Source organism: Salvelinus alpinus, chromosome 27 (assembly GCF_045679555.1).
Source record: "Salvelinus alpinus chromosome 27, SLU_Salpinus.1, whole genome shotgun sequence".
NCBI classification, from domain to species: domain Eukaryota; kingdom Metazoa; phylum Chordata; class Actinopteri; order Salmoniformes; family Salmonidae; genus Salvelinus; species Salvelinus alpinus.
Genome location: NC_092112.1, coordinates 4700047 through 4718567, shown reverse-complemented (window position 1 = coordinate 4718567; position 18521 = coordinate 4700047). Strand labels below are relative to the sequence as shown.

Below are 18521 nucleotides of genomic sequence, written 5' to 3'. Positions count from 1 at the left end.
TCAGTGTATGGGATGTCTAGTACGATATGTAAACTGTGATGTAATACACAGTATATTATGTGAAGTGAAGCACAATTATGAGCTGGATTGATGTTGAGGGAATTTATAGCTTTAAAGGAATAGAATACTCCACTCTGTAACCATATAATATTTGACTAGAATCATAAAGTTATAAATAATGATGTGTGTAGTTTTAGTCAGTCAAACAATATGTCTATTATAGTGTTTTGACTGTCTGAGATTCAGGGCTGACCTTGGCTAGGGGCCCCTGAGAGAGATTGGCGAGAGGACAGGGATTCTCACCGTCCCTAATCTCTGTCGGCTGGGTAGTGTGAACGTGTGGGCGTGAGGTAGTGTGAACGCGTGGGCGTGAGGTAGTGTGAACGTGTGGGCGTGAGGTAGTGTGAACGCGTGGGCGTGAGGTAGTGTGAACGCGTGGGCGTGAGGTAGTGTGAACGCGTGGGCGTGAGGTAGTGTGAACGCGTGGGCGTGAGGTAGTGTGAACGCGTGGGCGTGAGGTAGTGTGAACGCGTGGGCGTGAGGTAGTGTGAACGCGTGGGCGTGAGGTAGTGTGAACGCGTGGGCGTGAGGTAGTGTGAACGCGTGGGCGTGAGGTAGTGTGAACGCGTGGGCGTGAGGTAGTGTGAACGCGTGGGCGTGAGGTAGTGTGAACGCGTGGGCGTGAGGTAGTGTGAACGTGTGGGCGTGAGGTAGTGTGAACGGGACGTGGCGCGTGAGGTAGTGTGAACGCGTGGGCGTGAGGTAGTGTGAACGCGTGGGCGTGAGGTAGTGTGAACGTGTGGGCGTGGGGTATTGTGAACGTGTGGGCGTGAGGTAGTGTGAACGCGTGGGCGTGAGGTAGTGTGAACGTGTGGGCGTGAGGTAGTGTGAACGCGTGGGCGTATGGTAGTGTGAACGCGTGGGCGTGAGGTAGTGTGAACGTGTGGGCGTGAGGTAGTGTGAACGTGTGGGCGTGGGGTATTGTGAACGTGTGGGCGTGAGGTAGTGTGAACGCGTGGGCGTGAGGTAGTGTGAACGTGTGGGCGTGAGGTAGTGTGAACGCGTGGGCGTATGGTAGTGTGAACGCGTGGGCGTGAGGTAGTGTGAACGCGTGGGCGTGAGGTAGTGTGAACGCGTGGGCGTGAGGAGCCGGTATAAAATGAATTGCTTTGTACAACTAACCAGCGCTCTCGTAAATACACGTTGTGACTATCGTAGCCGGGCCTCCGTCTGATTCATTTCAACCCGTTTCTTACATATCCTGGGTTTCAGACTGAGTAGTTCATTGGATTGGGTTTATGAACATTGAGGACATAACTCTCTTAACAGTGGACCAGAGATACTTTTGAGGAGATGGGAAACACCATTGGGATCGTAATAACGCCTATTGTGTACATTGACCATGTGTCGTCAATGGGCTCTACGGTGCATCCTGGGCAATTCAATGCTGATGAGGTCATACCGAGCTAGCTCAAAAACCCAACAACAATAACAATAATTACGTCAACAAGAAATACAACATTATAAATATTTGCAGAGATGTGAGATAATGGATTTGTTCTCTGTAAAATCGCGTAGCTTTGGAATAGTGACATTACGTAGATTGTTCGACAGGCTGCTGGGTGGGGCGGTATATGTTTCTCCATTCATTGACCACTGGGATTCCTTCTTTCTAAGTATCTCTGGATTTACCTATATACAGTTGAAGTCAGAAGTTTACATACACTTAGGTTGGAGTCATTAAAACTTGTTTTTCAACCACTCCACAAATGTCTTGTTAACAAACTATAGTTTTGGCAAGTCGGTTAGGACATCTACTTTGTGCATGACACAAGTCATTTATCCAACAATTGTTTACAGATAGATTATTTCACTTATAATTCACTGTGTCACAATTCCAGTGGGTCAGAAGTTTACATACACTAAGTTGACTGTGCCTTTAAACAGCTTGGAAAATTCCAGAAAATTATGTCATGGCTTTAGAAGCTTCTGATAGGCTAATTGACATCATTTGAGTCAATTGGAAGTGTATCTGTGGATGTATTTCAAGGCCTACCTTCAAACTCAGTGTCTCTTTGCTTGACATTGTGGTAAAATCAAAAGAAATCAGCCAAGACCTCAAAAATACTATTGTAGACCTCCACAAGTCTGGTTCATCCTTGGGAGCAACTTCCAAACGCCTGAAGGTACCACGTTCATCTGTACAAACAATAGTATACAAGTATAAACACCATGGGACCACGCAGCCGTCATACTGCTCAGGAAGGAGACGCGTTCTGTCTCCTAGAAATGAATGTACTTTGGTGCGAAAAGTGCAAATTAATCCCAGAACAACAGCAAAGGACCTTGTGAAGATGCTGGAGGAAACAGGTACAAAAGTATCTATATCCACAGTAAAACGAGTCCTATATCGACATAACCTGAAAGGCCGCTCAGCAAGGAAGACGCCACTGCTCCAAAACCGCCATAAAAAGCCAGACTACGGTTTGCAACTGCACATGGGGACAAAGATCATACTTTTTGGAGAACTGTCCTCTGGTCTGATGAAACAAAAATAGAACTGTTTGGCCATAATGACCATCGTTATGTTTGGAGAAAAAAGGGGGAGGCTTGCAAGCCGAAGAACACCATCCCAACTGTGAAGCACGGGGGTGGCAGCATCATGTTGTGGGGGTGCTTTGCTGCAGGAGGGACTGGTGCACTTCACAAAATACATGCCGTCATGAAGAAGGAAAATTATGTGGATCTATTGAAGCAACATCTCAAGACATCAGTCACGAAGTTAAAGCTTGGGTCTTCCAAATGGATACAATGACCCCAAGCATACATCCAAAGTTGTGGCAAAATGGCTTAAGGACAACAAAGTCAAGGTATTGGAGTGGCCATCACAAATCCCTGACCTCAATCCTATAGAAAATGTTTGGGCAGAACTGAAAAAAGCATTTGCGAGCAAGGAGACCTACGAACCTGACTCAGTTACACCAGCTCTGTCAGGAGGACTTCTTGTGGGAAGCTTGTGGAAGGCTCCCCGAAACGTTTGACCCAAGTTAAACAATTTAAAGGCAATGCTACCAAATGCTAATTGAGTGTATGTAAACTTCTGACCCACTGGGATTGTGATGAAAGAAATAAAAGCTGAAATAAATCATTCTCTCTACTATTATTCTGAAATGTCACATTCTTAAAATAAAGTGGTGATCCTAACTGACCTAAGACAGGGAATTTTTGGTCAGGAATTGTGAAAAACTGAGTTTAAATGTATTTGGCTAAGGTGTATGTAAACGTCCTACTTCGACTGTATCTCATGATGTCAGAGTGCATCAGCTGTGTGTCACTGTGTCTTGTGGTGATGGTCATACCGAGTGTGGTGAGCTGGTCGATGGCGTTGATGATGCGTTGACACTCGTGGTTCCGCGTGGCGGCGCCCCACTCCCCCTCCAGGGGAACATACAGCAGCTCTCTCTGCTCCTCCTCCGTGAGAGGAACGCTCTGACCCAGCTCCTCTGGAAACACTACTGATGGACCACACATCATCAGAACAACACACTACTGATGGACCACATATCATCAGAACAACACACTACTGATGGACCACACATCATCAGAACAACACACTACTGATGGACCACACATCATCAGAACAACACACTACTGATGGACCACACATCATCAGAACAACACACTACTGATGGACCACACATCATCAGAACAACACACTACTGATGGACCACACATCATCAGAACAATAGACTACTGATGGACCACACATCATCAGAACAACACACTACTGATGGACCACACATCATCAGAACAACACACTACTGATGGACCACACATCATCAGAACAATACTACTGATGGACCACACATCATCAGAACAATAGACTACTGATGGACCACACATCATCAGAACAATAGACTACTGATGGACCACACATCATCAGAACAACACACTACTGATGGACCACACATCATCAGAACAACACACTACTGATGGACCACACATCATCAGAACTATACTACTGATGGACCACACATCATCAGAACAACACACTACTGATGGACAACACATCATCAGAACAACACACTACTGATGGACCACACATCATCAGAACAATAGACTACTGATGGACCACACATCATCAGAACAATAGACTACTGATGGACCACACATCATCAGAACAACACACTACTGATGGACCACACATCATCAGAACAATAGACTACTGATGGACCCCACATCATCAGAACAACACACTACTGATGGACCACACATCATCAGAACAATAGACTACTGATGGACCACACATCATCAGAACAATAGACTACTGATGGACCACACATCATCAGAACAACACACTACTGATGGACCACACATCATCAGAACAACACACTACTGATGGACCACACATCATCAGAACAACAGACTACTGATGGACCACACATCATCAGAACAATAGACTACTGATGGACCACACATCATCAGAACAACACACTACTGATGGACCACACATCATCAGAACAACACACTACTGATGGACCACACATCATCAGAACAATAGACTACTGATGGACCACACATCATCAGAACAATAGACTACTGATGGACCACACATCATCAGAACAACACACTACTGATGGACCACACATCATCAGAATAACAGACTACTGATGGACCACACATCATCAGAACAACACACTACTGATGGACCACACATCATCAGAACAATAGACTACTGATGGACCACACATCATCAGAACAACACACTACTGATGGACCACACATCATCAGAAAAACACACTACTGATGGACCACACATCATCAGAACAACAGACTACTGATGGACCACACATCATCAGAACAACACACTACTGATGGACCACACATCATCAGAACAATAGACTACTGATGGACCACACATCATCAGAACAATAGACTACTGATGGACCACACATCATCAGAACAACACACTACTGATGGACCACACATCATCAGAACAACACACTACTGATGGACCACACATCATCAGAACAACACACTACTGATGGACCCCACATCATCAGAACAGTACACTACTGATGGACCACACATCATCAGAAGAATACACTACTGATGGACCACACATCATCAGAACAACACACTACTGATGGACCACACATCATCAGAACAACACACTACTGATGGACCACACATCATCAGAACAATAGACTACTGATGGACCACACATCATCAGAACAATACACTACTGATGGACCACACATCATCAGAACAACACACTACTGATGGACCACACATCATCAGAACAATAGACTACTGATGGACCACACATCATCAGAACAACAGACTACTGATGGACCACACATCATCAGAACAATAGACTACTGATGGACCACACATCATCAGAACAACACACTACTGATGGACCACACATCATCAGAACAATACACTACTGATGGACCACACATCATCAGAACAACACACTACTGATGGACCACACATCATCAGAACAATAGACTACTGATGGACCACACATCATCAGAACAATACACTACTGATGGACCGCACATCATCAGAACAATAGACTACTGATGGACCACACATCATCAGAACAATAGACTACTGATGGACCACACATCATCAGAACAACACACTACTGATGGACCACAAATCATCAGAACAACACACTACTGATGGACCCCACATCATCAGAACAATACACTACTGATGGACCACACATCATCAGAACAATAGACTACTGATGGACCACACATCATCAGAACAACACACTACTGATGGACCACACATCATCAGAACAATACACTACTGATGGACCACACATCATCAGAACAACACACTACTGATGGACCACACATCATCAGAACAACAGACTACTGATGGACCACACATCATCAGAACAATAGACTACTGATGGACCACACATCATCAGAACAATAGACTACTGATGGACCACACATCATCAGAACAACACACTACTGATGGACCACACATCATCAGAACAATAGACTACTGATGGACCACACATCATCAGAACAATACACTACTGATGGACCACACATCATCAGAACAGACTACTGATGGACCACACATCATCAGAACAATAGACTACTGATGGACCACACATCATCAGAACAATACTACTGATGGACCACACATCATCAGAACAACACACTACTGATGGACCACACATCATCAGAACAATAGACTACTGATGGACCACACATCATCAGAACAATACTACTGATGGACCACACATCATCAGAACAACACACTACTGATGGACCACACATCATCAGAACAATAGACTACTGATGGACCACACATCATCAGAACAACACACTACTGATGGACCACACATCATCAGAACAACACACTACTGATGTACCACACATCATCAGAACAACACACTACTGATGGACCACACATCATCAGAACAACAGACTACTGATGGACCACACATCATCAGAACAACACACTACTGATGGACCACACATCATCAGAACAATAGACTACTGATGGACCACACATCATCAGAACAATAGACTACTGATGGACCACACATCATCAGAACAACACACTACTGATGGACCACACATCATCAGAACAACACACTACTGATGGACCACACATCATCAGAACAACACACTACTGATGGACCCCACATCATCAGAACAGTACACTACTGATGGACCACACATCATCAGAAGAATACACTACTGATGGACCACACATCATCAGAACAACACACTACTGATGGACCACACATCATCAGAACAACACACTACTGATGGACCACACATCATCAGAACAATAGACTACTGATGGACCACACATCATCAGAACAATACACTACTGATGGACCACACATCATCAGAACAACACACTACTGATGGACCACACATCATCAGAACAATAGACTACTGATGGACCACACATCATCAGAACAACACACTACTGATGGACCACACATCATCAGAACAATACACTACTGATGGACCACACATCATCAGAACAACACACTACTGATGGACCACACATCATCAGAACAACACACTACTGATGGACCACACATCATCAGAACAATACACTACTGATGGACCACACATCATCAGAACAACACACTACTGATGGACCACACATCATCAGAACAATAGACTACTGATGGACCACACATCATCAGAACAATACACTACTGATGGACCACACATCATCAGAACAACACACTACTGATGGACCACACATCATCAGAGCAATAGACTACTGATGGACCGCACATCATCAGAACAATAGACTACTGATGGACGACACATCATCAGAACAATAGACTACTGATGGACCACACATCATCAGAACAACACACTACTGATGGACCACAAATCATCAGAACAACACACTACTGATGGACCCCACATCATCAGAACAATACACTACTGATGGACCACACATCATCAGAACAATAGACTACTGATGGACCACACATCATCAGAACAACACACTACTGATGGACCACACATCATCAGAACAATACACTACTGATGGACCACACATCATCAGAACAACACACTACTGATGGACCACACATCATCAGAACAACACACTACTGATGGACCACACATCATCAGAACAACACACTACTGATGGACCCCACATCATCAGAACAGTACACTACTGATGGACCACACATCATCAGAAGAATACACTACTGATGGACCACACATCATCAGAACAACACACTACTGATGGACCACACATCATCAGAACAACACACTACTGATGGACCACACATCATCAGAACAATAGACTACTGATGGACCACACATCATCAGAACAATAGACTACTGATGGACCACACATCATCAGAACAACACACTACTGATGGACCACACATCATCAGAACAATACACTACTGATGGACCACACATCATCAGAACAACACACTACTGATGGACCACACATCATCAGAACAACAGACTACTGATGGACCACACATCATCAGAACAACACACTACTGATGGACCACACATCATCAGAGCAATAGACTACTGATGGACCGCACATCATCAGAACAATAGACTACTGATGGACGACACATCATCAGAACAATAGACTACTGATGGACCACACATCATCAGAACAACACACTACTGATGGACCACAAATCATCAGAACAACACACTACTGATGGACCCCACATCATCAGAACAATACACTACTGATGGACCACACATCATCAGAACAATAGACTACTGATGGACCACACATCATCAGAACAACACACTACTGATGGACCACACATCATCAGAACAATACACTACTGATGGACCACACATCATCAGAACAACACACTACTGATGGACCACACATCATCAGAACAACACACTACTGATGGACCACACATCATCAGAACAACACACTACTGATGGACCCCACATCATCAGAACAGTACACTACTGATGGACCACACATCATCAGAAGAATACACTACTGATGGACCACACATCATCAGAACAACACACTACTGATGGACCACACATCATCAGAACAACACACTACTGATGGACCACACATCATCAGAACAATAGACTACTGATGGACCACACATCATCAGAACAATAGACTACTGATGGACCACACATCATCAGAACAACACACTACTGATGGACCACACATCATCAGAACAATACACTACTGATGGACCACACATCATCAGAACAACACACTACTGATGGACCACACATCATCAGAACAACACACTACTGATGGACCACACATCATCAGAACAATAGACTACTGATGGACCACACATCATCAGAACAATACACTACTGATGGACCACACATCATCAGAACAACACACTACTGATGGACCACACATCATCAGAACAATAGACTACTGATGGACCACACATCATCAGAACAATACTACTGATGGACCACACATCATCAGAACAACACACTACTGATGGACCACACATCATCAGAACAATAGACTACTGATGGACCACACATCATCAGAACAATACTACTGATGGACCACACATCATCAGAACAACACACTACTGATGGACCACACATCATCAGAACAACACACTACTGATGGACCACACATCATCAGAACAACACACTACTGATGGACCCCACATCATCAGAACAATAGACTACTGATGGACCACACATCATCAGAACAATAGACTACTGATGGACCACACATCATCAGAACAATACACTACTGATGGACCACACATCATCAGAACAATAGACTACTGATGGACCACACATCATCAGAACAATAGACTACTGATGGACCACACATCATCAGAACAATAGACTACTGATGGACCACACATCATCAGAACAACACACTACTGATGGACCACACATCATCAGAACAACACACTACTGATGGACCACACATCATCAGAACAATAGACTACTGATGGACCACACATCATCAGAACAATAGACTACTGATGGACCACACATCATCAGAACAACACACTACTGATGGACCACACATCATCAGAACAATAGACTACTGATGGACCACACATCATCAGAACAACACACTACTGATGGACCACACATCATCAGAACAACACACTACTGATGGACCACACATCATCAGAACAATAGACTACTGATGGACCACACATCATCAGAACAATAGACTACTGATGGACCACACATCATCAGAACAATACACTACTGATGGACCACACATCATCAGAACAATAGACTACTGATGGACCACACATCATCAGAACAACAGACTACTGATGGACCACACATCATCAGAACAATAGACTACTGATGGACCACACATCATCAGAACAATAGACTACTGATGGACCACACATCATCAGAACAATAGACTACTGATGGACCACACATCATCAGAACAACAGACTACTGATGGACCACACATCATCAGAACAACACACTACTGATGGACCACACATCATCAGAACAATAGACTACTGATGGACCACACATCATCAGAACAATAGACTACTGATGGACCACACATCATCAGAACAATAGACTACTGATGGACCACACATCATCAGAACAACACACTACTGATGGACCACACATCATCAGAACAATACACTACTGATGGACCACACATCATCAGAACAATAGACTACTGATGGACCACACATCATCAGAACAATAGACTACTGATGGACCACACATCATCAGAACAATAGACTACTGATGGACCACACATCATCAGAACAATAGACTACTGATGGACCACACATCATCAGAACAACACACTACTGATGGACCACACATCATCAGAACAACACACTACTGATGGACCACACATCATCAGAACAACACACTACTGATGGACCACACATCATCAGAACAACAGACTACTGATGGACCACACATCATCAGAACAACACACTACTGATGGACCACACATCATCAGGACGATACAGAGGCATTTAACAAGTGTGTGTGTGTGTGTGTGTGTGTCCTACCCTCGTTGGGGATAGGCTCCATGTCCCAAGGACTCATCTTCTCTGTGTCGCCGTTATCCCAGCTAGACAGGACACACATCATCAGCATCATTATCATTCCAGCTAGACAGCACATTATCATCATCATTTTCATCATTATCCCAAGTAGACAGGAACACATGATCATCATCATCATCATTATCCCAGCTGGACAGGAAACATATCATTATTATCCCAACTAGACAGGATACACAATATCATGAACATTATCATCATTATTTCAGCTGGACAGGACACACATTACCATTATTATCATTATCCCAGCTAGACAGGACACACATTATTATTATCATCATTATCCCAACTAGACAGGACACACATTATTATTATCATCATTATCCCAACTAGACAGGACACACATTACCATTATTATCATTATCCCAGCTAGACAGGACACACATTATTATTATCATCATTATCCCAACTAGACAGGAAACACATTATCGTCATCATTATCATAATTATTTCAGCTAGACAGGAAACACATCAATATCACCATTATCCCAAATAGACAGGAAATACATTATCACATCATTATCCCAGCTAGACCGGAAACACATCATCATTATCCCAACTAGACAGGATACACATCATCATTATCCCAACTAGACAGGAAACACATCATCATTATCCCTACTAGACAGGATACACATCATCATTATCCCAACTAGACAGGAAACACATCATCATTATCCCAACTAGACAGGAAACACATTATCATCACGCTAAAGGATTATAACAGGTGTTGATGTTTGTGTTTTTGTAAAATATATAAAAACAAACAAAACAAAAAAAATGAGAATCAAGGTTATGTTTCATGTCATAAAGGTTCATGCGGGGTTATGAAGGCTCATAGGGGTTAAAACATACCAGATGTAGTAAAACAAACAGTCTGTCTGGTGTTATGAAGGATTATAGGGTTATGAAGGCTCATAGGGGTTAAAACATACCAGATGTAGTAAAACAAACAGTCTGTCTGGTGTTATGAAGGATTATAGGGTTATGAAGGCTCATAGGGGTTAAAACATACCAGATGTAGTAAAACAAACAGTCTGTCTGGTGTTATGAAGGATATAGGGTTATGAAGGCTCATAGGGGTTAAAACATACCACATGTAGTAAAACAAACAGTCTGTCTGGTGTTATGAAGGATTATAGGGTTATGAAGGCTCATAGGGGTTAAAACATACCAGATGTAGTAAAACAAACAGTCTGTCTGGTGTTATGAAGGATATAGGGTTATGAAGGCTCATAGGGGTTAAAACATACCAGATGTAGTAAAACAAACAGTCTGTCTGGTGTTATGAAGGATTATAGGGTTATGAAGGCTCATAGAGGTTAAAACATACCAGATGTAGTAAAACAAACAGTCTGTCTGGTGTTATGAAGGATTAAAGGGTTATGAAGGCTCATAGGGGTTAAAACATACCAGATGTAGTAAAACAAACAGTCTGTCTGGTTTATAGGGTTATGAAGGCTCATAGGGGTTAAAACATACCAGATGTAGTAAAACAAACAGTCTGTCTGGTTTATAGGGTTATGAAGGCTCATAGGGGTTAAAACATACCAGATGTAGTAAAACAAACAGTCTGTCTGGTGTTATGAAGGATTATAGGGTTATGAAGGCTCATAGGGGTTAAAACCTACCAGATGTAATAAAACGAACAGTCTGTCTGGTGTTATGAAGGATTATAGGGTTATGAAGGCTCAGAGGTGTTATAACCTACCAGATGTTGTGAACACTGGAACAGGCTGCCTGGCATTATACATAGTTATAGGGTTATTAAGGCTCATAGAGTTGTTATAACCTACCAGACATTGTAGCATTGGAACAGGCTGTCTGGCATAATACAGGGTTATAGGGTTATGAAGGTTCATAGAGGTGTTATAACCTACCAGACGTTGTAGCATTGGAACAGGCTGTCTGGGTACTCTGGTTGGAAGGGCTCCTGGTCCTCAATGGTCCCGAACCACCAGGCATCGTCTATCACTGACCTGAACCTGTCACCTGGATGGGACAAGGTCACTTCTAATTACAACACCACCAGGTATCATCTATCACTGACCTGAACCTGTCACCTGGATGGGACAAGGTCACTTCTCATTACAACACCACCAGGTATCATCTATCACTGACCTGAACCTGTCACCTGGATGGGACAAGGTCACTTCTCATAACACCACCAGGCATCGTCTAACACTGACCTGAACCTGTCACCTGGATGGGACAAGGTCACTTCTAATTACAACACCACCAGGTATCATCTAACACTGACCTGAACCTGTCACCTGGATGGGACAAGGTCACTTCTCATAACACCACCAGGTATCATCTATCACTGACCTGAACCTGTCACCTGGATGGGACAAGGTCACTTCTCATAACACCACCAGGTATCATCTATCACTGACCTGAACCTGTCACCTGGATGGGACAAGGTCACTTCTCATAACACCACCAGGTATCATCTATCACTGACCTGAACCTGTCACCTGGATGGGACAAGGTCACTTCTCATAACACCACCAGGTATCATCTATCACTGACCTGAACCTGTCACCTGGATGGGACAAGGTCACTTCTCATAACACCACCAGGTATCATCTAACACTGACCTGAACCTGTCACCTGGATTTTTTATTTATTTTTTATTTATTTCACCTTTATTTAACCAGGTAGGCTAGTTGAGAACAAGTTCTCATTTGCAACTGCGACCTGGCCAACATAAAGCATAGCAGTGTGAACAGACAACACAGAGTTACACATGGAGTAAACAATAAACAAGTCAATAACATGGTAGAAAAAAAGAGAATCTATATACAATGTGTGCAAAAGGCATGAGGTAGGCAATAAATCGAATAATTACAATTTAGCAGATTAACACTGGAGTGATAAATCATCAGATGATCATGTGCAAGAAGAGATACTGGTGTGCAAAAGAGCAGAAAAGTAAATAAATAAAAGCAGTATGGGGGGTGAGGTAGGTAAATTGGGTGGGTAGTTTACAGATGGACTATGTACAGCTGCAGCGATCGGTTAGCTGCTCGGATAGCAGATTTTTAAAGTTGTTGAGGGAGATAAAAGTCTCCAACTTCAGAGATTTTTGCAATTCGTTCCAGTCGCAGGCAGCAGAGAACTTGGGACAAGGTCACTTCTAATTACAACACCACCAGGTATCATCTAACACTGACCTGAACCTGTCACCTGGATGGGACAAGGTCACTTCTCATAACACCACCAGGCATCGTCTATCACTGACCTGAACCTGTCACCTGGATGGTTAAGATACATCACTGCCACCATCTAGTGGCCAAAATATATTAGATTTGGTTCAGGACTCCAGGAGGAGATAAATCTCTATGGGCCTACCAGACACCATAATGGCATAGATACAATGATGAGACCTCTATCCATCTCTATGGGCCTACCAGACACCATAATGGCATAGATACAATGATGAGACCTCTATCCATCTCTATGGGCCTACCAGACACCATAATGCCATAGATACAATGATGAGACCTCTATCCATCTCTATGGGCCTACCAGACACCATAATGGCATAGATACAATGATGAGACCTCTATCCATCTCTATGGGCCTACCAGACACCATAATGCCATAGATACAATGATGAGACCTCTATCCATCTCTATGGGCCTACCAGACACCATAATGCCATAGATACAATGATGAGACCTCTATCAATCTCTATGGGCCTACCAGACACCATAATGCCATAGATACAATGATGAGACCTCTATCCATCTCTATGGGCCTACCAGACACCATAATGCCATAGATACAATGATGAGACCTCTATCCATCTCTATGGGCCTACCAGAGACACAGAGCCGTTAGAAAGAGACTGACCTATGGTCCAGTGGTGGTCTCTCGCATCATCAAACTGCTGCCGCAGAACCAGGAAGTCAATCACGTCAGGCATGTCGTGGTATCTATGACAACACACATATACCACGTTAGTAACACACAAACACAGACACAATTGTGCGCACACACACACACACACAGAGACACAGAGAGAACACAGAGTAAGGCATGGTTACTTCATGGAGAAGGATCCTCCAGTCAGCTTGCCAGTATCAGGGTCCAGGAAGGCCAGTTTGAGGCAGCAGAGAGAGGGGAGACCAACCTCATATTTTAGCCCTACTATCTTCACCAGCTCCTGCTCCTACAGACACACACACACACACACACACACACACACACACACACACAACACACAACACACAACACACAGTTGTTTCTTGAGGTCAGGGTGATTTAGTCATTTAGCTGACAATCTTATTCATGTCTTTTACTTAGTGTGTGTGATGGTGTGTGTGGTGGTGTGTGTGGTGGTGGTGTGTGGGAGTGTTAGTGTGTGTTTGTTAGTGTGTGTAGTGGGGTGGGTACCCATAACTCCATCGTGTGCCAGGGTTGTTAGTGTGTGTAGTGTGGTGGTTACCCGTAACTCCATCTTGTGCCAGGGTTGTTTCTTAGGGTTGATGCTGTAGATCTTGTTCTGTTTGGTCATCTCTACATACGCCTCATGACCCTGACGGAAGTAGTACACCTGAACAACAACACACTGTTAGGACACCTGGACAACAACACACTGTTAGGACACCTGGACAACAACACACTGTTAGGACACCTGGACAACAACACACTGTTAGGACACCTGGACAACACAACACACTGTTAGGACACCTGGACAACACAACACACTGTTAGGACACCTGGACAACAACACACTGTTAGGACACCTGGACAACAACACACTGTTAGGACACCTGGACAACAACACACTGTTAGGACACCTGGACAACACAACACACTGTTAGGACACCTGGACAACACAACACACTGTTAGGACACCTGGACAACAACACACTGTTAGGACACCTGGACAACAACACACTGTTAGGACACCTGGACAACACAACACACTGTTAGGACACCTGGACAACACAACACACTGTTAGGACACCTGGACAACAACACACTGTTAGGACACCTGGACAACAACACACTGTTAGGACACCTGGACAACATCACACTGTTAGGACACCTGGACAACAACACCCTGTTAGGACACCTGGACAACAACACACTGTTAGGACACCTGGACAACACAACACACTGTTAGGACACCTGGACAACAACACACTGTTAGGACACCTGGACAACAACACACTGTTAGGACACCTGGACAACAACACACTGTTAGGACACCTGGACAACACAACACACTGTTAGGACACCTGGACAACAACACACTGTTAGGACACCTGGACAACAACACACTGTTAGGACACCTGGACAACACAACACACTGTTAGGACACCTGGACAACAACACCCTGTTAGGACACCTGGACAACAACACACTGTTAGGACACCTGGACAACAACACACTGTTAGGACACCTGGACAACAACACACTGTTAGGACACCTGGACAACAACACCCTGTTAGGACACCTGGACAACAACACACTGTTAGGACACCTGAACAACAACACACTGTTAGGACACCTGGACAACAACACACTGTTAGGACACCTGGACAACAACACACTGTTAGGACACCTGGACAACAACACACTGTTAGGACACCTGGACAACAACACCCTGTTAGGACACCTGGACAACACAACACACTGTTAGGACACCTGGACAACAACACACTGTTAGGACACCTGGACAACACAACACACTGTTAGGACACCTGGACAACAACACACTGTTAGGACACCTGGACAACAACACACTGTTAGGACACCTGGACAACAACACCCTGTTAGGACACCTGGACAACAACACCCTGTTAGGACACCTGGACAACACAACACACTGTTAGGACACCTGGACAACACAACACACTGTTAGGACACCTGGACAACAACACACTGTTAGGACACCTGGACAACAACACCCTGTTAGGACACCTGGACAACACAACACACTGTTAGGACACCTGGACAACACAACACACTGTTAGGACACCTGGACAACAACACACTGTTAGGACACCTGGACAACACAACACACTGTTAGGACACCTGGACAACAACACCCTGTTAGGACACCTGGACAACACAACACACTGTTAGGACACCTGGACAACAACACACTGTTAGGACAACAGGACAACACAACACACTGTTAGGACACCTGGACAACACAACACACTGTTAGGACACCTGGACAACAACACACTGTTAGGACACCTGGACAACACAACACCCTGTTAGTATACCTGGACAACAACACACTGTTAGGACACCTGGACAACAACACCCTGTTAGGACACCTGGACAACAACACACTGTTAGGACACCTGGACAACACAACACACTGTTAGGACACCTGGACAACAACACACTGTTAGGACACCTGGACAACAACACACTGTTAGGACACCTGGACAACAACACACTGTTAGGACACCTGGACAACAACACACTGTTAGGACACCTGGACAACACAACACACTGTTAGGACACCTGGACAACAACACACTGTTAGGACACCTGGACAACACAACACACTGGTAGGACACCTGGACAACAACACACTGTTAGGACACCTGGACAACAACACACTGTTAGGACACCTGGACAACAACACACTGTTAGGACACCTGGACAACACAACACACTGGTAGGACACCTGGACAACAACACACTGTTAGGACACCTGGACAACAACACACTGTTAGGACACCTGGACAACAACACACTGTTAGGACACCTGGACAACACAACACACTGTTAGGACACCTGGACAACACAACACACTGTTAGGACACCTGGACAACAACACACTGTTAGGACACCTGGACAACACAACACACTGTTAGGACACCTGGACAACAACACACTGTTAGGACACCTGGACAACACAACACCCTGTTAGGACACCTGGACAACAACACACTGTTAGGACACCTGGACAACAACACACTGTTAGGACACCTGGACAACATCACACTGTTAGGACACCTGGACAACACAACACACTGTTAGGACACCTGGACAACACAACACACTGTTAGGACACCTGGACAACAACACACTGTTAGGACACCTGGACAACACAACACACTGTTAGGACACCTGGACAACAACACACTGTTAGGACACCTGGACAACAACACACTGTTAGGACACCTGGACAACAACACACTGTTAGGACACCTGGACAACAACACACTGTTAGGACACCTGGACAACACAACACACTGTTAGGACACCTGGACAACACAACACACTGTTAGGACACCTGGACAACAACACACTGTTAGGACACCTGGACAACAACACACTGTTAGGACACCTGGACAACAACACACTGTTAGGACACCTGGACAACACAACACACTGTTAGGACACCTGGACAACACAACACACTGTTAGGACACCTGGACAACAACACACTGTTAGGACACCTGGACAACAACACACTGTTAGGACACCTGGACAACACAACACACTGTTAGGACACCTGGACAACACAACACACTGTTAGGACACCTGGACAACAACACACTGTTAGGACACCTGGACAACAACACACTGTTAGGACACCTGGACAACAACACACTGTTAGGACACCTGGACAACAACACCCTGTTAGGACACCTGGACAACAACACACTGTTAGGACACCTGGACAACACAACACACTGTTAGGACACCTGGACAACAACACACTGTTAGGACACCTGGACAACAACACACTGTTAGGACACCTGGACAACAACACACTGTTAGGACACCTGGACAACACAACACACTGTTAGGACACCTGGACAACAACACACTGTTAGGACACCTGGACAACACAACACACTGTTAGGACACCTGGACAACACAACACACTGTTAGGACACCTGGACAACAACACCCTGTTAGGACACCTGGACAACAACACACTGTTAGGACACCTGGACAACAACACACTGTT

General features: G+C 44.4%; 1 protein-coding gene across 2 annotated transcripts in view; it reads right to left on the bottom strand.

The window, feature by feature from the left end:
* Window positions 1-18521, bottom strand: part of LOC139555909 (PH-interacting protein-like) — a 142184-nt gene that overhangs the window by 36490 nt on the left and 87173 nt on the right. Inside the window, exons 26-31 of one of the 2 annotated variants that reach the window (XM_071369272.1) lie at window positions 15018-15125; window positions 14617-14741; window positions 14423-14505; window positions 12445-12556; window positions 10511-10572; window positions 3360-3515 (exon numbers count right to left, since the gene is read on the bottom strand). In XM_071369272.1, the coding sequence (XP_071225373.1) occupies window positions 3360-3515; window positions 10511-10572; window positions 12445-12556; window positions 14423-14505; window positions 14617-14741; window positions 15018-15125 (646 nt within the window). The remainder of the gene's footprint in view (window positions 1-3359; window positions 3516-10510; window positions 10573-12444; window positions 12557-14422; window positions 14506-14616; window positions 14742-15017; window positions 15126-18521) is intronic. The other variant, XM_071369273.1, reaches the window with a different exon arrangement.